The sequence below is a fragment of the Oryzias latipes genome, chromosome 13 (assembly GCF_053564925.1).
Source record: "Oryzias latipes strain Hd-rR chromosome 13, Olatipes_Hd-rR_3.1".
NCBI lineage: Eukaryota > Metazoa > Chordata > Actinopteri > Beloniformes > Adrianichthyidae > Oryzias > Oryzias latipes.
Window position 1 is genome coordinate 20,600,828 of NC_136249.1, and position 25,191 is coordinate 20,626,018.

Consider the following 25,191-nt stretch of genomic DNA (forward strand, 5'->3'; position numbering starts at 1 on the left):
GTACCTTTCAGTGAATCTTATTGATGAGCACATGGATTTTTCTGACCTAAGTTTTATTTTCCACCCTTTTTAAAAAAAAAAGAAAACACTGGTCTATATATAAAGTACATGTTATTTAGCTTTTATATGTTTTAGACGGTTAAAGCAAATTGTTAAGAATAGTTTTCATTCAGCAGTAAATTGAAGCCAACAACATCAATTTGAAAAACACTTAGCATTTTTTAATTTTACTGAGAAATGAAAAAAAGAAGTTTAAAGTAAAAAAAAAAAAAAAAGAAAGAAAAGCTCTGACACAATTCTGAATTTATGAGATGAAACAGTTGTTCCTTATATGGATCAGACTACAAATATGATCAGATCTTCCATACTTCCTGCAGTACTTCACAGTGTAAAATAGTATATCGCCATCATGTGGTCAGTTAATGTAACTGCAGGCTCAGAACTTTTCAGGCTTTAGTTGACATTTTAAAGTTTAAAACACTCAAATCCTACTTTTTGTTCTTTTTAAAATGGATTAAAAAGGATAACTTTTTCTAACAAAAAGTTAAGTTTACTTTAAAATGAAAAATACAAAGCAACATCAGAGACAATTAAAATAAAGTGAATCAAAAGAAACATGTTTAGTATTTAATGCACATAAAGATTCCTTAGCAGTCGCAGACAGGTAAAAATAACACATTAGGTACACCATTACTTAGATATTAAGGAGTTAAAATAAATTGCAACCCAAATCTCAAACAAAAAAGAAACATACTCATAAAAATGACAAGAATAATGATGGGAAAATAAAAGTGAGATGTTTTGGGAACGAAATTAAGCATAGGCATTAATGCAAGAGTAACAACGCTATTTTTTTTTTTTTTTTTACTATTTCTAAGGTAATATGGATTGCAAGAGAAAATAAATCAAAGAAACATTTAAATAAAGATCCAAAATCTCTTTATATATCTGGACTTCATTTCATCTCAGAACAATTGACATAAGAAAAAAAACAAAAACACACACAATTTATTAAAATAGTTTTAAATGAAGTGATGTCAGTGCACATCTGGATGGTGTATTAAATGGTTCCTAGAGTCCAAGTGGTGATTTAAAACCCACATCAAGTCTGATGTTAGAAAACTGTTTAAAACATTCAAAACTAACACAAAACTATAGTGTCATAGAAAACATGAATGCTTGATGTATGCATAACTCATAAGAGCCTATGGGGACATCAGTGTAACAGAAAAACAGCAGAAATGTGATGGTCAGAGGTCTATTCCACTTAATTTTATTTTTAAGGAAAAATTAGTCTTATGGGTTAAGAGAAGTAAAGCAAACTACACCTTTTTTTAGACAAGCTATGAAACATAGTCATTTTACAGCATTAAAAATCATTTTAAATAAAGTACCTACATTTAGCACCTATTCTTTCCTCTAGTTTATGTTATCTTTCTGATATTTCTACATATCCCTGAGGAAGCTTTAAAAAAAAGCTTCTCATAAGGCAATAAAAGAATTCTAAAGGAACCTCCCATCCCTTTTTCTTTTTTTCTGAGGCTAAACTTGTTTCCTAACATTGAACTTCCCTCTGGAACAGCACTGCATATGTCTACACCACAGTTCAGTGCAGCTAAAAAAAAATAAAAAAAGAACATGCTTTTTTTCTTGATCTTTCTTTTTATTTTTTAAAAGTGCTTTGGTTTTTCGATGATATCAAGCAGATATCTGCCTTTGTTTTTGCAGGATGGGATTTTATCATTTTAGCAGAGCTTTTTAAGAAACTATCAAACACTGATGCAAAATTATAACTGATATTATGTTCAAACGGCAGTTATTAGAATTTTGACGACTTAACATTTTTATTTAAAAAAAAAAAAAGCAAGAATAGAAGAAGATAACATACAGAAAGTTGGATTTTTCTTATGACTGAGCATCCAAAGCCAGTGGATGTGACCCACTGTGGATTGACTCAGGAATCAGTCCCTCTTTCCTTCATGTCCATTGGCTGTTAAGGACTCCTTAAGACATTCCTTCTGTCTGTGCCAGGCCTTGCTCTTCCGTCTGGCAAATCGAACAATGTCCACCATGAAGACCCAGGACAGAGCGTACATGGCCACTCCTCCGCACTTGATAAAGAATCTGGGCCTTGGGGAGACCAGCTCACAGTACAGCATTGTGCCTCCCACGAAGATCCGCATCGTCACGAACAGCAGCACGAACAGGACGTCCACCACGTCCCCCAGCCGAGTCCCGTATCGGCCCGTCTGTTTAAGGAACCAGCGTGCCTGCAGGAGGGGGTTGGTGATTTCGCTGCCAAAGAGGACGGCGCAGGACTCGATGCCCGACTCCCCCAGCCACAGAGTCAACAGGATTCCCAGGATGCTCATGGTGTGGTGGGCTAGCATAACGGGCCCCTCTGTGCGGAAGTACACGCACCAGGCCATGTCGAAAATAAAGTAGCCCAGGCTCAGCACCAAAGCACTTATCTGTAGAGGGGTGTTCTTGGTGCCTGGTGTTGGCAAACAGACATAAACAGGGTTTAGTTTTTAAAAAATCAACAAAGTCGTGCAATTTGTGAAGTAAAACATGTTTTAGCTGTTCAAATGAAAAGATAAAAACATAAAACAATCAATGTTTTTATTTTTGATTCTTTACAACATAGTGATTCATAGTTTATCAAATTGAATCCTTAGAAATACAAAACATTTCCAATATACCTGTTAAAATTCATCCACAGATGCAAAAAACAACAACAAATTCACAAAATGAAGACAAGCTTTATTGCAGGAACTTCATCGCACACACACACACACACACATCCCTCCTACCTGGATAAGTGAAGGGCCAGGGGCCGTCCACGTACCCTATGTACGCAGTGATGCAGACCGCCAGGATGCCGTGCACCAAGGTGACGAGGCGGCAGTTCCACTCGCAGCTGCGGTGCCCGTTGACGTTGCACAAGAGAAAGTAGAACGCCACCCAGCAGGACAGGGCGAAAAGCGCATAAACGATGAGGAGGGCCATCTACTCGTCTGAGGATGACACACAAGGGCAGACGCTGCAAGAAGCTCCCAAAAAAACCAGCAGCTAAACCAACTTATCAGCAGCGACTGAACCGAATCCCATGACAGGGTGAAGGAAGCTGCAAAGAGGCGTGCATTGCTCCGTTATATCGCTTACAGTAGAAAAAGACAGAAATGCCGTCCAAGGACTTGGACTGTGCAGCCTTTGTTAAGTGAAACACAATTAGCCTTTGCTTGAACTATAACAGTAGCACAGTCAGCTGGCTGAGGGTCTAAAGGGGGTGAGGGGATGTCTCTTCTTCTGCTGTGACGTTTGTGCAAGGAGGTGAGACCAGGCCGACAGACAGACCCACCCTTGAGGCGCAGGAAAGACATGCGCGCTCAGAGACTTGAGGCTTGTTTCAAAATTGGTTTAGAGGTGAGCAGACGCTCCGTCTCGACAGCTTCCCATGAGGAGAACGGAATATTTGGCTGTTGTTAGGCGACAAATTCCTTTTGAGACAACAAATATAAAGATTTATTTCTTTGCTGTTACGTAACATGGAACGAGGCAAAAATGTACACTTGCAGGTGTGCACGCACAAAATTTTTATCTTAAAAACCAGAGTTTGGTTAATGTTCTTTTTTTAACGCATCAAACACAATTATGAAAACTTGAGTTCTTCTGATGTCCATTGATAAAACAAGTTAGCTTAAGTCAGAATGTACTCATATGACATATTTACTTAGCGGTAGTTATAAAACAAAAGACATTTCCAGTATATTAGATCTATCTTAACACATGTTGGAATACATAGCCATGGAGGATTAAAGCTTGAAATTCATATAAAAACAAAACAGTTACCAAGATTTCTTTTTTTTTAACATGCAAACAAGAAAAAAAAAAAAATCTTGGAGACCAACCGGTGCAAACCTGAAGTAAGCACAGTTGTGCTTAGTTAAATGCTTTTGCTTCAGTTTTGTTCTTTGATAGCAAGAAACCTTTTAGTTTTGGAAAACATCTTTGTATTTCCATTTTTGATTGGTGCCACATTTGTAAAGAATGTGTAAGCAGGTTGCACCCGGGAAATGTATTTCTTCCCTTTTTAAAAAAAATGAAAACTGCTACCTTCACCGGCTCTCTTTTGGCTCTGCAACAAGGCTGCTCCGGATCATCGTGCAGCCCTTTTAACCCTCCACTGTGGGTCGTCAGATTTCAGGAAAAATACTAGCAAATTGAAATAAACAATTTCTTCTAGTTAGTTCATTTTTGTCATAGTTTTAGCTTTTGAACTCACCAAATAAGAAAATAATGGGAAAAACTTTCATCTATTGTCATGGTGGTTTATTATTCTATTAATGCTGCTGCACAACAGTGTCTAGTCGCTGTGAAGAGGCAAAGTAAATGATTCCATTTACATGTATAGATTTTATGAAATATAACATTGGATTCTGAATCAATGTCATCATGTTTATATTTGAAAGTGAAGCTAGATCAACGATGAAGGTGCACCTAAGTCATGTCTGACTTTGCTTTAGTGGATTTTTTAATTTAACTTTTAATTTGGTGCTAGAGGATTTTATTTTGAAAGGAACTTGTTTGGGCTGCTGTCAAAAGTAAAAGACGTTAATTTAGTTTTATAGGGAAAATATAACCGTGTTCAAATTCAATTATTACTAATTTTTAAAAGCTACATTTTATAATTGAATGGGAACAAAAACATCAAGTCTATATTCCTATTCGGAGAGCGTTTGTTAGTAAGAATCTGGACCAAATGACTCTCACGAAAGTTCTGTGTTAACTTTTGATGTCCTGGTCTGTTTACATCAAGGTTTCCAAATTTCTATTTGCTGTTTGTAAAGGAGAATATCTGTAAGTTTGTCCATAGACAAAAAGTAGCATTTTAAAAACAAATTTTCATTTGATGAAATAGAAAACCGGTCTGCTCTGATATTACAGCGGCCGTCGGGGGACAGATGAAGAAGGACGCGGTCACTGACGACGTGACGACGGATAACCAGCAAGCTAGCCAGGTTCAAGCTAACGCGTAAAAGATTTGGAAGTATAGCGCCATAACAAATACCACAACGGCATTACCTTGGTGGCAAACATGTGGCCGTCTCTCCGCTTACATGCTGAGCTGAGTGGGTTTGTCCTCTACAGGTAGCTTTTCCAGCGGACACTGTGAGAGAACACTAGCCGCTACCTGCCTCCTCCTGTCCTGCGGCATCTCTTCGGATTTGGGTCGTTGTACCGTGTTCTGCCTTCCAGCACTTAAATTTAAATTTGTTTCAGTTTCCAGTATGCTATAATGACAAAAACCACACCGTTTTGATATTAAAACGGCCTAAATATTTAACATTAAACACACATTGTATTGTCTCCTGAAGCTACGCAAGCTGTTTTGTTTTCTGCACACCAGCGACATCGTGTGGTAAAAGAAAATAACACAAGTTTTTATTCATCTCCCATAGCGCTAATAAATGGTGAAGTTGTCAATTTATTAAGCTCTTATTCATTGATCTACACGCACACGTGCATTTCTCAAGCACAGACACAAAATCAAGCATCAAGTAAATAGTTCGAAAATAATAAAAACCAAAAACATCTCGGCGTTTGCTTAATGTCTTAATATCAAATAATTAGTGTAGTGGAAAAAAACTTGATTGAACTTACCTTTGTAAAACAAATTCTACATTACCTACCCCCCCCCCTCACTTTTTACATGTGTAAATGTATACACAAACAAAAACAAAGTTGAACACTTTTTATATTTTTTTATTACGTGACAAAAAAATCATTGGAAAAGGTAAGGCACTTGATCAAAGGCTACAAGCAGAAATGTTTCACTCATTTGGTTCTTTAGTTAAACTCAAAAACAAAAGGGACAAAAGGAATAGCTCACAGTAAAAGGCCAAAATTAAAGAGATCATTCAAAAATCCTGCTTCAACTCATCACTTACACTTAACTTGGTCCCACAAGTGCTCCATACATATCCCTAACAGGAGTCCTCAATGAATAAATTATAGACTATTTAGATATTCACATGGAGAATGAACAAAAAAGGCAACCTGTTTAAAAAAGAAAACATGAATCTTTTACACTCATCCACCAGAAGATGGCGACAATAAACACTAAATTAGCTGCACAATATCCCAAGTTCAAATATGAAAAGAAGAAAAAAATGAATTTCACCTTTTGGTCTATTTGGCACTTTTTACACAGACTTAAAATGTTAGACTTATAATAATTATGACTCCCTTATGAACAAAAATGGGTTTATGAAAATCAGTCCTTATGTTAATAGTCAATTTACTGTTTAATGACAATTAAGTCCACATAAGTAACACATCAAAATCACATATGGATGAAAACAAAACAAAAAAAAGGGGGAAAAATACTTGAACGGATTTGAATTATTTTTTGCGATTGAGGATCTGTGGTTTAGAAAAAACAGCCCTATGATCTTAATCAGTATGAACATAAAAAAAGGAAAACAACAGGTTTACAATGACATGAAGATTAAAAATATATTCATTTTGCTGTCAAAATAAATAAAACTTTGCAAGGCACTGTCTTAGTCTGCCAGCTTATTTATTTTTGAAAAAAACAAACAAAAAAAAGCTTGATTCTAGTTTGCACAGTTTCTTATCGAGCTTTGCAGAAGAGTTAAATCCGTTTTCCTTCGCAAGGGCAAACTGCTGGATTTGTCCAACTTCTGTGGACAGTGAATGCCGGACTGCTGCTCCTATGCTGGTGCTCAGCCTTATCAGATCATTCGTGTCCAGCTTCGTGCATACTTGTTTGAGAGGTCATTTCTGTTGTCATTTGCTCCAATATTTTCTCCACAAAAAAAGGCACAAAAGTGACAGTTTTTTTTTCTTTTGGCAAAGTCACAGTCAATCGAGCATTAATGAGGCATCTTCCACCTAGAACAGCTTAGAGTTTAAAGGCTTTTCCTTAAACATTTTGGTCTCATGTGGAACATGTAGAACAGTTTTAAATCCCAACAATCCCTGCTTGAGACCGCTTCCCTTATCGTCACACCAGCGTTACTGCATTTAGGGTGTGAGCTGAAGCACACACTCTTGACGAATGGGGGAGAAAGAAAAAACTTTTTCGCCAGTTATGCCACAGACAACGCTAAGTCTCCTCATTCCATAGACAGAGCTGTTTTTGGGGAACATAGTAGGTGAAATAGTAGCCTTTGCTGCAGCTCTTTATGCCACACTTGTAGGTGGAGCCTTTGCCTGTGGCGTCCCGGGTGCGGCAGTACTTCAGCAGACACGGGTACCACTCCAGACGCAGGCTGTATGTGCAGACGCACGGCTGCCACAAGTCTTTAGTGGAATGACAGGCCTGCAAGCTCGGCAGTTCTGTTGCTTGGGGCAGGACTTCAAATACAGACCCGTCCACTCCTAAAAACAAAAAAAAAACAAAACACATAAGACGCATTAGGATCACAGCTTGTGGCACCTAAAAGAGCATCCCCGCCTAACAGATGTGTGATTCTCTCGCCTTTTTCCTTTTTCACTCAATTAAACTCTGCATTGAACTCTGGAGGGGCATAATAAATAGCAGCTTTGTTATGTTAAAGAGGAGCTATGGAGATTCCCGCAGCAGATGATGGCGCTTACTAAACCGTGACCGTCGACATTGTTTCCCTCATAACAGAGCTGTCAGTGGGTAAAAACGCCACCATACGGATCCCCTTCAGTGTGGACGATTGGATTTATTAGGACTGATTATTCAAAATCAAATATGGGTCGTTAAAAACATCATCAAAGAAACTGATTTTTTTGGGGGAGAATTTACGGGGGGGGAAAAAACAGATGAAAGGTGGGAAAATTGCTCAGATGCCTTAAACTGTTAAAATGAGGAATAACTCAAAGTACAATATTTTCCATGCTATGAGGCGCAATTAAAAACCATTTAAAAAACAAAAGCAAAACTACAGTATGCCCTATAATGTTGAGTGCCTTATATATAGATTCATTCTGGTTAATGATATTTTGAGAGATACACAGCACTCTGTCAAAATTTTAGTATCTTTTCTTAAGTATCGCAAACAAAGTGTTGCGGTGTTGGACTGTGTGTGTTTTTTTTTTACACATTACTAACATGGTTGCAAGTAGGCGTAGTCACAGTAATGTTTGTCTTAGCTGTACCACTGTTTTTTTAAGTGTTGCAAACAAGATTGGGAGTTAGAGGTATTGTGAATATGCCAACGTCGCTAACATGTAGCCTATTACAAAACAAGACTTACAATTACTGTGAACACAAGTCTAACTGATGGACTGATCTTTGATTCTTTTGTCTCGCTTAAGATGGTGCACCCCACATCTGACATAAGTTTGAAAATAAACAATTCATTGGCGGTGCTTCTTCTAATCTGGTGCGCCCCATAGGGAGAGAAGTATGGTGATAGAACCAAGAAGTGATGGAAGCAGACCATGCAGTAAACTGAAAAAAAAAAACCCATCTAGAAAACAATGTAAAACAGGAGAACAAAAGACAACATGGGTATAACATGGGTGATAAGCTGAGAGATAATTACCTTTGTCCAGCCAATATTTTACATCGGCCTCCCTGGTGTAAATGGCCTCCTGAGCTTCACTGCACATGTTGTGGATGTGAGGACTGAGCTGCCAGGCTCTACTAAGATTAACAGCAACGCTCACCGTCAGCTGCTCCAGGCCCCTACGCTCCTCTGCCAAGCGGATCGCCTGAGGATTTTTCTAAGAAATCGTGAATGAGCTCGTTTCAGAATGAATGATGCAAAAGAAGGAAAAAAAAAACTGCTCAAATAATGAGACATCTTCATGCAAGTACCAATTTGGATGCAAAACAAAAAAATAATTATTTTTAAAAGTCTGCCATTTTGGTTGGATACATTAAAAGGCTTAAGTGGATCTAAGTATTCCCTTTTTGGCACCAAAGAACTTTGCCCAAATGCCAGTAATGAGTAGCTTCTGATAACTTGGGCCAGAAGCACTTTACCACTGGTTACTGCTTAAACGTCAAACTACAATTAATCTGTAATAATTGTTTTTATTTCAAATAAATAACATTTCTGCTTGTTGAATTTTTATACTCCTGTTTTCAATTCTTCACATTCAAAGTCTAAGACATTCCCAGACCAGTCAAGAGATAACATTTCTCCAGCTTGTCTTCTGTCTGGCCCAGGGCCTTCTCCCGCTGGACATGCCAGTACCTAAAACATCACCAGGAAGGCATCCATGAGACAGTCTAACCAGATGTCTGAACTTCATCAGCTGGCTTCTCTCAATGTGGAGGAGCAGGTGCTCTGCTACAAGATCCAAGCTCATCATGGTCTTTCCAAAGAATCCTGTAGAAACCCAACTCTAGCCAACTGTATAACTATTTTATTTTCAAAAGCTCGTGGATCAATTTGAGAGTAAGTTAAGTGGACAATGCTCAGATCTATCAGTCAACCTCAAGTTCCTTCATTATAATGTAGGGCCTCCAGACAATGCAACGAGGGTCCATCATATTAAATTAGCAGCAAGTACATCCATTCCACTACTGGTTTTTGAGTGTATTCAGTTTTGTGAGTTTAATTAAGCAGTTTCGGGTTAGCATGGGCCAAATTTCCAGCAAAGACTCAACTTTGGCTACAGACGGACACCCTTATCTTTGCTTGGAAATCATTTGTCACAGTCCAAATGGTTTCTTATTTTCATCTAAGTTTATAAGACCATAAGAACAGACAAATGACGTCAAACTATTCCTTGTGCTCACACTTCAACCATACTGTGGACTATTTATGCTTAAACAGGCTAAGTTCTCTCTGAACAAAAATGGCACCAAAGCAATCACATCAGCCAAATAAGCCATACCTTGGGACAAAACGGAATCCTGCACAGATTGAACGGTGTGCTGGGAGTAGGCCCAAAAACCACAAAATACCCCTCTACTTGGGGGAGGAGTGCGTAACTCCCGACCTATAAAAAGCATTCCAGTATTTTACAACTAAAATTTATGGCCACAGACGAAGAGGCAACCCCAAAACTTCTGTTTTGAGTCATGTGTAAATTGGAAGTAGCTGGAGTCAGACCAGAAGCCACTTCACCACATAGCCCTTTTGCATTTGTCACACAAACCAGACCGTCCCCAGACTGTTGTCCTTGAACTGGAATCCATCTGCGTCTTGTTTAGAAACGTTTTGAACAGAATCAATGACAGACTGGCAGCTCAAGTGGAGTCTTAACATCCACTGGAGGTGAGTATGTCTTACTGTTGGCAATGTGCAACGCAAAACAATACATTCATCTCGTACACTTGGTGGCCTTTAGCAAATCAAAAATACCATACTCCTAGAACGTCCCTTAAAAGACACCTTCAGAGACCATCCACACAGCCTTCACATAATCAATACTCAGAAGAACCCTTCCACTGTGGAACTTTTTAACTTCTTTGGTGACTTCAGTTTCAGGAACGGTCAGTCTGCCTCTAATTGGCAGATCTTTCTTAGTTGAAGGACCTCAAAGTTTTCCTTCAATCACCAAACCACTTTGCCAGTTGAGATCAGCAGAACACCTTCAAAGTGACAGTATCATTTGCTTTCCATTTCTTATCAGTATTTCTTACTCATTGTATTTATCACCAGCAACAACAAGCAGATGACCTAAATGTCAGTCAGCCGCATCAACCGTTCAGGATACAGAAAGACTCCTTTGGGATTTACTATCATTTTAAGGGGACTAAAAGTAGGCTGGAACTCTTATCTAAGATGTTTGTCATGTTGTTTCTTTTCAGCTCTCCTAAACAAGATCCACTTTTTCTATCTCACTATGCAATACTAAGGAATGCAACATTTTATGGTTCAAGTGTTTTAAATGAATCCCTAGGAGTATACCCCCCCCCCCCCTTTGCATTAGTGTCCTTGCATAACTTGATAAAAATGTATGACATTTCTGACTTGCACCCAAAAAATACACACAAAAGTTTTTTAAGCATTATACCTGTCTGAGACGAGCCATGGACTCACTGGGGATGATCTCATTGCGGTTGAGGCGAGAGATGAAGCACAGGGCTTGGTATTGGTTCTGCCCTCTTTCCAGTTCACCCAGGATCAGCGCTCTAAATATTTTCACATCCTGCAAAAGAGACGGGGAAGGAAAGATAAGTGGTTGAACAGATAAACAGATGGTTCCTGGAGGACATTAGAACGATGTGTGAGGCAAGGCTTGGAGTGTCTGTTTAAATGTGCAGCTCATTCGGATCAGAACAAGTATTCTTTCCATGGCTGTACTTGATGCAGTCAGTGCTTTTTCCAGATGCTTCCAATAGAGTTCAAAGACATTCAAACGACTGTTTGCTAAAAGAACCGAGAGGTTTACATTTATTGTGCCCATAAAGACTCATCAACAGTCGGTTGATACTTCCTAGTATCTATTGACTGTGCAACATTGCGCCTGTGTGGCTATGGTTATTTGCTTTGTTGAGTGGAAAGCCTCAGGGCTGTTTCCTTACAATCTTATCAGAATTTAAACGTCACATGCTAAAATGTTATTTCATGTGGCATTCTTCAAATTGGAACATCATAGAGTGTTACTGTTGGCAATGATGTGACAGATCTGGCACCAAACCCAAGGACATAAAAATTCTGTCAAAGGGAAAGCAAAGCATGATGGGAAGCTAACAATGAGAAGAGTGGAACCTCAGACCTGTCTTTTTCACTGGACATCTACCCCCATCTTTAGTTTTAGCTTCAAAACAAACACGCACATTCTCAAACACCCCTCCTCCACTTTTCACACACCCATCTGAAGCAAACTAGTTTCCCAGAAATTAGAGTTTAAAGGCCGTCAACCCCTTCGCTGTAGAAATTGAGATGAATTAGCAACCCAAAAATAACCTAAATAAGCATTAAAGGAAGTGTAGACTCATAAAAGATGTGCACCCAGTGTTTCCACATTTTTACCTTTCTTGCAAGCATACAATAAAAAGTGCGGGGGGGGGGGGGGGGGGGGGATTACACAAGACAACCATGCAGTACTGTTTGACCTTTGGAAAGAAAATTACAGAGCAAATATTGATTATATCTCTGTAAAATGCCCAAGGTTTCAGGGAACACTGGATTCAAAGGACCGAAATCCAGACAGACAAAATTACATAGGCTTTTTCCCTTGCGAGGATAATAATAAGACAAAAGCTGACAAGATTAAAGAGAATGTCAAAACTAGCAGAGGAAGAGGAGGAATGCATCACCAGCAAAACAGAACAGGATATAAGGAAAAGGGATTGTTGATACACCAGGCAAATACCATGGAACGTGAAGATGCTACAAGACCCCCCATAATGCTGACATGAGACTCCACAGACTTCGTGCTAATTGCATTGAAGACAGGTAGTTTGGTCGTTTTTTTTAATCATTATTTTTTATTTGAGAGCGAGATCCTCTTCTTTGAGGTCATGTCCTGTTTAATGATTGTCTTGTGTCTACCGAGGTCAAGAGTACAGCAATAGCATAAACAGTTACAGCCTTGAGTGTCGAAATCTAACCATAGGTCAAGATGTTACTTTCTTACAATCAACCTCAAATAAAACTAAAAACAAGCACAACCCTATCAACTGACAATCTGATTATTCCATGAAACCAAAGTGACGGAGGGAAGGAACATGCTACCTATTTAAGCCGTTTGCAGTTTCAGTTCTCTGCAAAGAAAACAGTCACCATGTAATTATACTTTACAACTAGAATGAAAAAAAAATGACATGGTTTAATTAGTTTTATCACCAAGCACAAATCATACATTATCAACTGTAATGTTTTGATCTATAAAATCCACTAGTTTTACAGTGCATTTTTATGTACAGTCAACATATACTCTTACTTTTAAGCTTATACAAGTATGATTATTATATAATGTATCATTTTGTGATGATAACATTTTAAAAGTGTTTCCAGTGGACATTTCATAATGATTATGCCGTTCTTGGACAATAATTTAAAAATATGTATTGTTTCGTAAGACATAGTTTCTACAGAGCGGCAGGAGTTCATTAGAAATTTCCCTCCAAGTTGTTGGCGGTACCCTACCCCCCCATCACTCTTCCCCAAGAGAGCTCAGGTAGTTTACGGCCTGACCAGCATATTTTCAATGTCACAAATAAGTTTTTTTTTTCAAATAGCATTTTTTGGCCCACTTATGAGTCACATTTCAATAAAGAAATACTCAGAAATGCCATTTTGAGCAGGATTTTCCTAATATATCCTCCATCGTCAAAACAAAACTGCCACATGGGTCTTGTTAAAAACAGCAAAAACACAGTTTTCAGGGTCTTTAAAAACTAAGTGGTACGGTCCGGTCCAGACCAGTCTGATATTTTGAGTGTTTCCATTTTAAAATGGATCTATTGTACTTGTACTTGTATGGATCTATCCATACAAGTACAAGTTGGTCACGATCTATTCTGTGTCTTTGTTTTGTGTGAATCAAAGCATGGCCTTTCTAAACACTTTTTGCTCAGCTGTTAAAGAGTGATGTTTTTTTATTGGCTCTAGAAGAACAGAACACAAGTCTTTTTGAAATTAGTTTCAAATTAGTTTATCAAAATAATCTCTTCTGGGACTAGGGATTTTATAGCATGTTCAAAAGAAAGTAAAAAAAACATTTTTCATGTGCTCTGACACATTGTATTCTGCAGTTGCACTATGGAGTGACCAAAGGCACAACACTGGACAAAAAAAAAACACCCCACAATTTTGGTTGTGATTTTACCACGTTTGACACTATAGAGCGTGTAATCAACAGTTTTGCTTGTCAGAAGAAAAAAAAAAGAAAAGGCTGACGTACTGAAATGCAAAAAAATAGCCAGAAAAAAACAATCCAAATCTATTCTTTATCACACATTATAAAAGGCATTTTCCTCCTTAATTTAAAGTACAATTACTGCACACTCACACATCCAACTTCTCAATCCACCTTGTTCATTTTACCACTTTAGCGACTTCTGCGAAGGGGGGTCTAAGGGCAGGGATGCCAGTATAGCTTAGTCAGTTTGTCAGTTCATTTTAGTATTTTCCTATTGAACTCTTTGTATTCATGATCCTTTTGAGTTCATGTTTCACTTCGTAGCCCATCGAGACGACTGTTGTTGTGATTTTGAGCTTTACAAATAAAATTGGATTGAATTGAATTCTGCTCCTCAATCCACTACATATGACAAATGCCAAGTGACACCATTAATGGCCTTCTCCTTTGATGGCAGAACAAAGAAAACCAATCACAAATTTAAGCTAAAGCATGTCAACAAGCTGCAGTACATATTCTTTACTTTAGCTTCTACTATGAGCTGCTAATGAAGAACAAAAGGGGGAAATACCAACTGGTGCCAATTTAATTTATAGTACACAGTAAACTTTGTACTATGTCTGCTTAGTAATAAACAGTTTTTTTTCCATCTGTGGTGCATTAGGAAGGAATAAAAAAGTACTTAAAGCAGGGATACCCAAGCGTGATGGACAAGAGTAAAAATTTAGTTCAGCAACCTAGATTTTATTGACTGACCTGAACCTAGCAATAAGGAAGACATTATGAGACTCAGCCAACACTCATGATGCTTTCTTCTAATAAAGAAGATAATAAGCCAGTAAGAACAATGACAAAAAATTATAAAGCACCCCACCCACCCACTAAACCGCCATAATAGCAGGAATCATTACAATGTATATGTATTTTGTACCCATTATTTACTGTTTCTATGCATGCTGCATGCTGATGGACAAATTGGTGTTTGGGTAGCAAGATATTGTGCCAGTGTGAAATGACCACAAGTCTGACCTGTTTGTATACCCTGTAATGATGTACAAACACAAGGAGTGAACAATAGACAGGTTCAAGACATTTAAAATGTTCCAGATGACCTGATAGTGAGTCAAAAAATGTAAATTGGGAGATACAAGAAAACAAATACTTAGACTTATTGCACACACATTATAAAGATCATCTATCAGCGAAAGACGCATGTTATGCGGTTCTTGCTCTTTTGAATATAAAAAACATAATTACATCCCAATCAGCTTGTTTTACATCAACAAATTTGAGGTAAAACAAAGTGTGGTGAGCCAGCTACAGTTCAGAAATGAACAGTACAGTCTACCCATTTATAGCTACTAATTGAAGAGGTAAGGCAACATTGGGATCATAAGACAACCCCTTCATTAAGGTTTTTCCACTGACCAACTAAAATGAAAGGGTCTCAGACCAACTTTAGAGAAAATCACCAGGTATCCACATTAGGAATTAAAAGAGCAGCTCTTGGCTCTCATAAAAAGCACAGGCAATTCACAATCAAAGCACAGCCTTGACTTTTTTTCCGCTCAACAAGAGCTGCATAAATGTCAGCATAGCTATAAATAAAACATGCAAGTACAGACTCCATGACATTGCTGTTCTACACCCACAAACTACAACTGGCAAACAGCCAAACAGAAGTATGAATTTCACAACCTAACTGGTGGGACATGATACCTGTTAAAACTGAAAAGCAATGGGGGTTGGTTTCTTTGGTGGTCCACATAACTTAAGCGAAGGCACAAAAGCCCATTGACAGAGTCAAGTGGTGCCATTTACAGTAAGCAGTCTCAAGCACTGTAACCTGTATACCAGTTTTATTAACAGTGAAATAGAGTGCAGCTCTCCCTCTCTCTGGGATTCATTTTGCTATCCACTTGTTAAAAAGAACAATGACATTTTAAAAACACACAAATGACCAACTAAACACACAGTTGTTGACTGTGCACAAAGCCCTTCCTGTTTTGAAAGCCCCTTTAAGACCCTGTCTGTTGAGTTAGTTGGCCATCAATGCAGGATGACTGATCAGCCAGACTGATGAGTCCGTATTTTGCACATTTGCACTCCAAAAAAATACAACCTGAAAAAAAAAGAAAGTAATTTTTCTGTTCTTTACCTGTTCCATCCTGAATGCATAAAATTAGACCCATACAGACTTTTCTTACAAGAGCTTAACAACACATCTAAGTAAATATATTTACTTTTAGGTTGTCAAGGTGACTTCTAATTGAAAGCGTTTTGTGACAATGTGGGGGGGATTTGCCTTGGAGTAACAGGAAAGTCAGTAAAAAAATAAAAGCCACAGGTGTGGGGCAGGGATTAAAGATCAGTTTAGAAGAGGGAGAGTCAGAGTGGCACGCAGACAAAAGGAGCCAGAGAAAAGCTGGGAAGCTACGAAATGCTTGAGTTGAAGCTAATTACAGATGCTCCAAAGGAAGGAATGTGGAGTCACATTTAGGGCTGGTCACACCTGGCTGCCCAAAGAGCAAACCAATTAGTAAACAGAGACAGTGAATGGACAATCAAAACACTGGAGGCCATGGAAAGGAAGGCGTTCCTCTCGGCTATTTTTCAGACAAGAATGAAAGGCGACTTTTGCCGTTGCAAAGGGCCATCAACATTAACGCAGAAGCAAAGACATGGAACAAGATAAAAGTCTCAAACTTGTAGTTGAATTCTTTAAAAACAGTAGAACATTGAAGGGGTTAACAATGAACAAGCTATGAATCCTTCACAGACAATCTGGATACAATTAAGCAAATAACTGAACAATTATAAGACTGCATTCAGGAAATTGAAGGGAGAAAGGTAAACAGTGAGTACTAAAATGGAAGGAAATGAGGCTGTTAGATAAGACATCACCAACAGAGGTGGCTTGAGTCCCATTGAGCCTTTTATTTTGCTTTATCTCTTTCATATGTTGTTGCACATGAAATAAAACCTGGTTTTTGTAGTGTAAAAATATATTCCATGCACTTCTTCCTGTGAGTTTTATGGGTGAGAAGAGTAATCAATGACCTGCAGTTAGAGTTCCTTTCTGCACAGGGGGTGAATGAGTCTTTTACTGAAGGAGTTCTTAGGGTCTCAACAGTCTATTGCAGTGGGTGGGTGGCTGGGGGGGTGGGGGGGGGGGGGGTGGGGGTTCCTAAAGGAAGTTAGCTCTGCTAACAACCTTCCATTAGCAACCTCCTCAACGGAGTCCAGGGGGCATCCCAGGGCAGATCAGGCTGTCTACACCAGTTTCTTGAGTCTGTTTTTGTCACTGTCTGCAAACAACAGCCATCTACACAACAGCTGCCTACACGAAAACGTATAGAAGCCCTCACAGATTCAACAGTCTCGAGGATGACCCTACTTATACCAAAGGACCTCAGCGTCCTGAGGAGCTGAATGCTGCTCTCACCATTTCTGTACATCCAGGTTTGCTGTCTATTAGACGTTCCTGTCCAAATGAACAACAGAGCTCTTGAAAGAGTCCATTACTTTAAGGTCAGAGCACTGGATCTTCACTGGTGGGCAGTGGAAGGCAGGCTGCCATTTGGTCCAAGCCAGCATTCACATCCTCAAATGGTTCACGTCAATTGGTAAGTGCAAAAGCTGTACTGAACAGTAGTATGGAATAAATAAGCACACCATGATTTAATTGAAACAAGGCCCTCTGTTTTCTTGTAAATGAACACTTGTGTGCCTAAATAACAGTGTGAATGATGTTGAATGCAGAGAAAGTGTTAAGTACAGCAATAAGCTTGGGTGTGAATCCGCCTTCACAGCTGCAATTAAGTGGCAAACCTTAAAGGACAGTTTAGGGCTGTTATTTAGATAAAATAAGATATTCCAGTTTCTCAAGTCTTTGCTGTAATATGAGCTCTCCTCAAAATGATTCATGCAGAACAAAAAGAGAATATACAAAAAATATCAAGTCTAACCTCATCAGATTGAAGAAAAGGGAAAGATTTGCTAAGTAGTGTATGTTCTTGCTGTTTAGTATTTTCCAATGTAACATTGCACTCTGTGGAAGACCCTAACTGAAAACCTGCTATTTCAAGGACAAGAAATCTAGTGCCTAGTAAAAAAATAAAAAGTTTGCTGGTCAGGACGAAAGAACCAGAAAACTGGGGACTACCAATACAAACTTTAAAATCAACGAGAAACACTAAAACTTGATTAAGGTTCTTGTTTTCCAACTGTGAGAAGAAAAAAAAAAACCTTCAGCAGTTTAATTTTTAACAGTGTTTTTCATTAAATTTTGAGGCATTGTCAGGTGTCCTAATGTAAACAGATCCATTTATGGATCCAGCCTTAAATACCCATCTAACAATAACAACTTGCAACAAAGTTTGTCGATAGAATTCAGAAATGTTGATTACCATTGTTCACAGGATTTCAACGGTGTGACACAACTGACATTTGCATTTAGAACTACAACATAGTTATCTCAAAATACTGCGTTTTGACATGATCTATATGGCGTGCCATGCATCACATAATGTAAAATACCATGTCTTTCTTACTACAACTTTGAATAATATATATATATAAATTAATTTTTCGGGTGAAGTAAAAGTGGTCTTGCAGTTCCACACTTTCAGTTTCTCTTTTTGTTTAACACACCTAGTCAGTATTATGAGATAAACAGAAATATAGGGGTTGACAAATCATTCAAGATGGCAAAGAATGGGTATGAAGTTTAAGTCATAAATACCCATGGCGAGAAAAAAAAGTAATAGTGTAACACTACGGAGAAGTAAAGGTGAAATAAAGAAAAGGCATGCAGCAAAAGTTGTTGAGTAGTAGGCCTGCACAATAGATTGCAAATTTATCGTTATCGCAATATCAAGCTGTGCAATATGCATATCGCAAAAGTCTGAAAAAACTGCAATAAATGCTTATCTTAAATGTCCTTAAACAATCTTATGGCAGCTTGAAGTATTTAATGAATCAAATAAATGATTTATGCATTTGACCGGGATCAGATGGACTCCTTTACATCATTGACCAATCAGATGGAGCCATTTTATGTTACATGCTTGCCTCCTATGTAGACAAGGGTCATTTGGATTATAATTTATGTTGACTCTTATTTCAATTAAACTGTTGCAGTGAAATGGAAATGATGTATTTAGTTTTTTTGCTATTTGTTCATTTATCCCGAGTAATATCATCATCGCAATATTGATCACTAATATCGCAATTCGCAAGTTTTCCTTATATCGTCCAGCCCTATTGAATAGCTTATTTTTTTCTACATTAGTGGCTTATCTCACAGCATAACACCCCAGCACTTTGAAATCCATCTGCTGGCCCAAATGGAACTAGTATAAACCATTTGTCAGGCTGCTATGTGGAAAAGGAAAGTTAATTCATTTATTAATAAAAATGTGGAACCATGGGATCTTTTTTTAACCAGTGACAAAAACCTGTCGACAAAATTACCAAAAGGTAATTCATGTGTGAAAGAGGCCTGAGTGACTGACTGATGACTCACCGTCAACTTCTGTATGAGCACTGTAAGAAACTTTCCCACGAGATACTGCACATCGGAATCAAAAGTACTTCCTGTAACAGGTGACTTTTTACAAGCAAAGAAGACTTAAACACGTTTGTACAAGTTATGAAACAAAAAGTTAAGGTATGGCAGCCAAAGCAAAGACAAAGGTGACAGAGTGACAAATGATCCACAACTCAAGCAATGGTGAATTATAACATGCAATTCTTGTTTTGCTGGTGTTGTTTTACAATTTTAAAAAGAACACATTCTAATAATCTGACTAAATCAAATAGTTACTTGAAAGACAAACAGACCAAATCCAGATCTGGCACAGCGGATCATTCTTTGACTCTAAGTGAGCACAAAGGAAGGAAAGACCAACCAAGCTGAATTTCCACCTACAAATACAAGCCTGACATATCAGCGTGTGAACAACTTCCCACTCATTCACTGCAGGACTCTACTGTTGGGTGTGTTCTTTGAGAGCCTGCATGCTTTGGGAGAGCGCACTACAGAAAGTTGACCCGAGGGCATCGCCGCCCGAGGCTGAAACCCAATCCGCGTCTTCGGGTTAAAGTTAAAGAAGTATTAAAAGGCAGACACACTCCCACCACAGTGCCATTGTTTATCACACCAAAAAGCATTTAACATGATAATCAGAGATGCTGTAAAGTGGCCTCCAGTCATCTGTGGATCCTTTGACCCACCTGCACAACAAGGGGTCACTCCCAGCATGTATGCAGTGATGTAGATTCACTCCTTTTCAACAAAGAACCAATACTTTCTGAGCCCTTTAGTGTGAGTCTGTCATAAAGTTAGATTTGGAATTATTCCTGTGAACCAGAGTTAAGATATGCACTGCTGGGCTTCTTAACTGTACTTTTTAAAGCATCGGTAAGTCTTATATAACTTCACCAAACTGAAAGGTTTACAGACTGTTTTGCCTGAGGCAAATCAAAATGAAAGAGCAACATTAAACATGCTTTTTTAAATATTTTAACAACAAGACACTAAGCTGTGGATATAGGCTAATTTTCATAATTTATTCAGACAGATGCAACTTTCTTTAAAGACCCACTCTGATGAAAATGGTGTTTTTAACACATTCTTGTAGGATTTTTCTGCTGGTGTTAGACACATATTAAGAAAATTACGCTTAAAAATTGCATTTCTGAGAATGTTCTAATTCAAATTGCTGTGAATCAAGAGACGACAAAAAAATGGACAAGAAAAAAAGAGGAAGAATACAAGAATAGCTCCTATGATAAAAGTTTCTGCCCAAAAACAGTCTTTCAAATATGCGAGACATTTCCCTCAGATTAGGAGGCAAAATGTGGTTTATGCAGAGCAGATGGATTATGGTTGTGCAAGGACGGGAACCGCAGTAAGACCATAACTGAAGTTGTTACTGTACAAAACTATGGAAATGTGTTAGAAACCCCCAGCTGGGAAATTGCTAAAGAAAAGTGCTCGTGTTGCAAAAGTGCAATAAGCAAGACCAAAGAAAAAATATTTCCTTTTTCACATACTTTAGGGTTCTTGTTGGATTATTTTCATTTTGGGGAAAAAAAATATTAAGTTAATGAAATAAACACAATTCAAAGGAAATCCATTCTGCATGGTAAGTGAACTCACATAATCAACTCCCCCACCACTGTTATCTGCATGTTGAGATTTATTCATCATGACACAGAGGTGCTGTGAGCTGGCTAAACCACATCATCTTTTCCATATGTCCACATGCCTAAGGAGCAAACGCAGCCCTCCTGAAGTTACAGTTCAGTTGATCCCCGCAGTGATGCACTGCTTGGATAAGTTTTACTGTACCCCGTTCTCACGTCCAGCCGATCTCGCCATGTGTGCCTCATGGAAAAAACCTCTACTTGACTGTTACGATGTGTTCAAAAGGAGGACGGTGTGACAAGGCCGGGGTTTAAACACAAAGTGCACTTCACAATACAAAAGAAGCAGACCATAACCTGCTTAGTGTCTCTGTTACAGACCAGCAGTGAGGCAGAGTCATAACTTATTGACATTCCTTACAACACTTTTCTTTCTGCATTACATTCATCTCAGCTGTATATTCAGAGCAGCTGGGAGTTGAAGCTCATCTGACTTTCCATAAATCTTGGAGATACTGCACAACAGCTGAATGGGAACCACATGGAGGAAGAGCCAAGGACGAAGACCAAGAGAGCTGGGAATGAAGGTTGACCTACAACTGGAGCAAATAAATCGGGCGGCGGAAAAGTAAAGTGATCTAAGACGTTTTACAGGCTTCACTCCAATAAACAGAACCACATGGGCAGATGGATGTGTGAATTCGTCCGCACATGTGCAACAAGCGAAAGGCACAGATGAAAATGCTCTCAACCCACTGTACGTTTCCCTCCCTCTGATGGCGTGTCACCATTGATTGGGGGCAACGGCCTCTCCTCTTTCAACTCAAAATTAGCCGTTTAGGTTAGTGAACCAGACGTGCAGATCAAAAAAGGTCAGACATACCCACCTAATCCTGCTAAATCTCCCCCCCTTCACATCTCGCCAGCCCACCAGCTTCTGTGGGACGAACAACCATCACAAAAACCCATTGGTTGAACTTAGCCAGTGAAGATACTGCCACCATCTCCCTCCCTTTTTTGACAAATCACTGAGAAGTCAAAAGCGTTCCAAAGAGTTTGGTAAATGTGGTGGTCCATGGTCCCGGGGGGGTCCCCATCTAAGGAGCAATAGCTGTCTTGCCTTCCAATGGCAGGAAAAAAACATGAATGAACTTTTCCAGTAAGTTCAAAGCTGAACTTCAGAGAACGCTGCAGGGGGGTTAAATCTTTAAAGGTGGAATATGGGTCGCATTACAGACGTGTAAAGGAAATCAATTGAGTTTGAACCCATCATGTTATTTATTTATTTATTTTAAATATTGTCTCTTTCTGGAGATCTCAGATTAGAGTGTTTCTCTCACCTGTTTAAAGTCCGCCATGAAGGTGATGAGTGTCCCGTCCCCTTGTTTGAACTCCAGTGATATAAAGTCTTTCTCGCTGTCCGCCTCCAGGACCTCCTCGGTCAAATGGCCGTCAGAGAGTCGAACCCGCACCCTCAGCTCCGAGCAGAGTCCCGCGGCGACGATGAGCGCCAGGGCGCAGAGACGGGCCAGCGTCCGAGCGCAAGCCGCGGCGGAGCGGCTCGCCGACATCCCGACAGAGTGAAGGATCGCGGCCAAATCCGAGGACGTGTGCTCATATCCTCCTCCACACCCCCCGAAAGGTGCGCTTAAGTCTTTTCCCACATGGTGGAAGAGGAGCCGTAGTTGCTCGATCACCGCTCCGAACGCTGCTGGCGCGTGCGCCAAAGCTTTCCAGAACGGCAACACAAAGTCATGGAGATCAGTCAGCCAGCAACTCCCCCACTCGGTAGTAAAAACAAAAACAAAAAAAAATACTTTCTTTCACTTCTTCAGCACTTTCATTGAGAGTTGATGGAGATCTGTTGCTCACACGTTGCCTCTCATTATGCTTTGTGTTGATATTCGTCTCCCTTGTGAAAATCGCGCAGCACCGACACGTCCTATCGTAGGTAAATCCCTCTGCTCCAAACTTTTCGTGTGTGGGAGTGAGCGGAGTGAGTGTGTGCTGGTACTTCACTCTTAAAGCCATACCACCCTCCAGAAACTGCCCTTCCCCCTAAAGGCCTCATGTGATCCTCAACAAGTCGGCTAATAATACCCCCAAACAATTTAAACAAAAGTGTTGTGAGTGTTTGTAAAACATAGCTCTAGTAAAATCTGTTTGTTTATTTATTTATTTATTTATTTATTTTTTGTAGGGGAGAGATAAATAAAATACGACTGCAAACCAGCATCTATAGTTCAGGTCAAATACAGACTAAACTCTAATAAATGAACAAGTTCTCAACTACTACATGGTCTTTAATGTTTGCGAAATCCAATCTTGAAGAGCTTTAAATTAGACTAAATCAAGGTTTCTTTAACAAATTGAATATTTGCTTTCTTTTGCCCCATCAAGCATTGCTTTACATGCCTTAAGCTGCATTCACACCGAACACCATTTGTGCGTCAGGGGCATCCAGTTTATTAAGTCATTGTCCACTTGCGATCAGAGGTCCTGTGTCGGGCGCGCTGCATCAGGCTGAAGCAACATTCAAACCAGCTGCATCGACTCATGTTGAAGCGTCCACTTTCAATGAAAATGCTGTGCAAGTGCATGTAGACCAGACCTTTGGGCTTCCACGTCGGGAACACCCCTGATCATGCATCCTTATGCAAGTTTTTAAGTCAGGTCACGGGCTTTACATACAAATCGGTGGTTCAATGATTGTGCGCTGAAAGTTCAATAGGTTGAACAACATTACGCTTAATCACGGCACTATTGTGACCAATCAGGAACCCGAATTGGTGACATGTACATATTGTATTTGTGTCCGCCCAGATTAATATGACACCAAGACAAACATCTCTAGGAACAGAGCTGTGAATACAAAAAGCCTTGAGCAAGATTTGCGGGATTTGTACCACTTTGGCTTTCCACATCAATTTTCATCCCACTGTTGGTGGCAGACAAGCTCTGGTAAGAAGTAGAATCCCCTCCGTCCTGCTCTCTGTGTGTCTGGTGTGAACACCACAGGTTGAATGCGCGTTCATGAAACTGCGTATAGCGCATTTTTGGAAGCACTACATGCAGCCGTGCGAATGCAACATCACAGCAGCGTGATTTGAGCGTTGTTACGCGATTTGGCCGTCATGGTGCATACAGAGTTAAAACATTTGAACTCTGGTGAGGTCGACACATCGCGTCAACCAATCAGATTTGGGTCCATGACTTTTTTAGTGACTTGATCAGCGAGTGGAGTCCAGATCCAACATGGACGACTGATCCGACAGTTCTTGTCCTGAACTTCCAGTTAACCATCCATCCATTTTCTCAACTCGCTATATTCCTTTCAGGGTCATGGGGTTGCCAGAGCCTGTCCCAGGTAGGCGAAGACGGGGTACACCCTGGATGGAATGCCAATCTGTTGCAAGGCCCCATGGGGAGGGAACAATCACAATGTCTTCAAGGGAAAACCTTGCAAATCTTTGTAAGAGCTGCCAACAAAGATAAGACTTCCTATTTTTGGTAGAAACCCTCATGCAAAAGTAGATTCCACATTGCATGTAAGTATTATAGCCCTGTAATAGCAAGCGCTACATCTTTAATCTGTTTTTATTGTCTTCATGGCTTGCATCTTGGAGGCTGAGCCACAGACCGAAGCACCCAAATGTTGCAGCAATCCAGCATTGCTCGGACGAACTGGTGGAATCTCCAGCTAAGAAGAAAGCAAACAGAGGCCAGAAAGCAGAGCAAACATCGTTGGCTTCGAGTGACGGACCAAGCTGGATCCTGGTTGAAAGAATTTAGGAGTGGAGGTTAGGCAAACACACCCTTTTTGTGATGAACCAGAGCTCTCAAGTGTTAACCCTGAGCTACATCTCATTTAGAGCTGAGACAAGAAAGATCAGGTAGGCACGCTGACTTTATTTTTTACTAAAGTATGGTGGGAGTGAGTCACTTGCAGTAATATATTAGTCCCTAGGCACGTCATTTAGACAATTCACCCCCCCCCCACACCACCCCTCATACTCAAACAGTTCAAAGTTCAGTTGTGCTATGAGTTGCTTTACCTGCAATCACATAAGCGATAACAAAGAAAGATACAAGCTATAGTGTACATAAGTTGTTTATGATTAATCACCGTATTGCTGATACCATGGATGTCTGGGGTCTATAATCTAAAGTTAGAGAAAACGTTTTCTCTCATTTTACATAATTAAACTAAAGAGAACTGAGTCCAACATTTGGAAGTTCAGTGACACAATGCTCAATTTTTGATCATTT

General features: G+C 39.4%; 2 protein-coding genes and 1 long non-coding RNA gene across 4 annotated transcripts; 1 reads left to right on the forward strand and 2 right to left on the reverse strand.

The window, feature by feature from the left end:
* Positions 1 to 598: 598 nt before the first annotated feature.
* On the reverse strand, positions 599 to 5,228 carry tlcd5a (TLC domain containing 5a). Of its 2 annotated transcripts, XM_023961912.2 has the most exons (4): positions 5,086 to 5,224; positions 4,117 to 4,215; positions 2,814 to 3,017; positions 599 to 2,494 (listed from the first exon to the last, which is right to left on the reverse strand). In XM_023961912.2, exons 3-4 carry the CDS (start codon positions 3,007 to 3,009, stop codon positions 1,962 to 1,964), a joined length of 729 nt encoding a protein of 242 aa, XP_023817680.1. In that variant the 5' UTR covers positions 3,010 to 3,017; positions 4,117 to 4,215; positions 5,086 to 5,224; the 3' UTR covers positions 599 to 1,961. The 2 variants fall into 2 exon arrangements, with proteins under 2 accessions (XP_023817680.1, XP_023817681.1); XM_023961913.2 differs by lacking the exon at positions 4,117 to 4,215 and having other exon boundaries at positions 5,086 to 5,228.
* Positions 4,721 to 5,283, forward strand: LOC144981748 (uncharacterized). Its single transcript, XR_013647265.1, has 3 exons — positions 4,721 to 4,860; positions 4,948 to 5,021; positions 5,152 to 5,283. It is a non-coding gene; the product is annotated as an uncharacterized LOC144981748 (long non-coding RNA).
* A 467-nt stretch (positions 5,284 to 5,750) lies between these two features.
* oafa (OAF homolog a (Drosophila)) lies at positions 5,751 to 22,932 on the reverse strand. The gene is made up of 4 exons (XM_004075418.5): positions 22,263 to 22,932; positions 10,975 to 11,109; positions 8,547 to 8,727; positions 5,751 to 7,407 (listed from the first exon to the last, which is right to left on the reverse strand). Exons 1-4 carry the CDS (start codon positions 22,491 to 22,493, stop codon positions 7,133 to 7,135), a joined length of 822 nt encoding a protein of 273 aa, XP_004075466.2. The 5' UTR covers positions 22,494 to 22,932; the 3' UTR covers positions 5,751 to 7,132.
* Between the last annotated feature and the right edge of the window lie 2,259 nt (positions 22,933 to 25,191).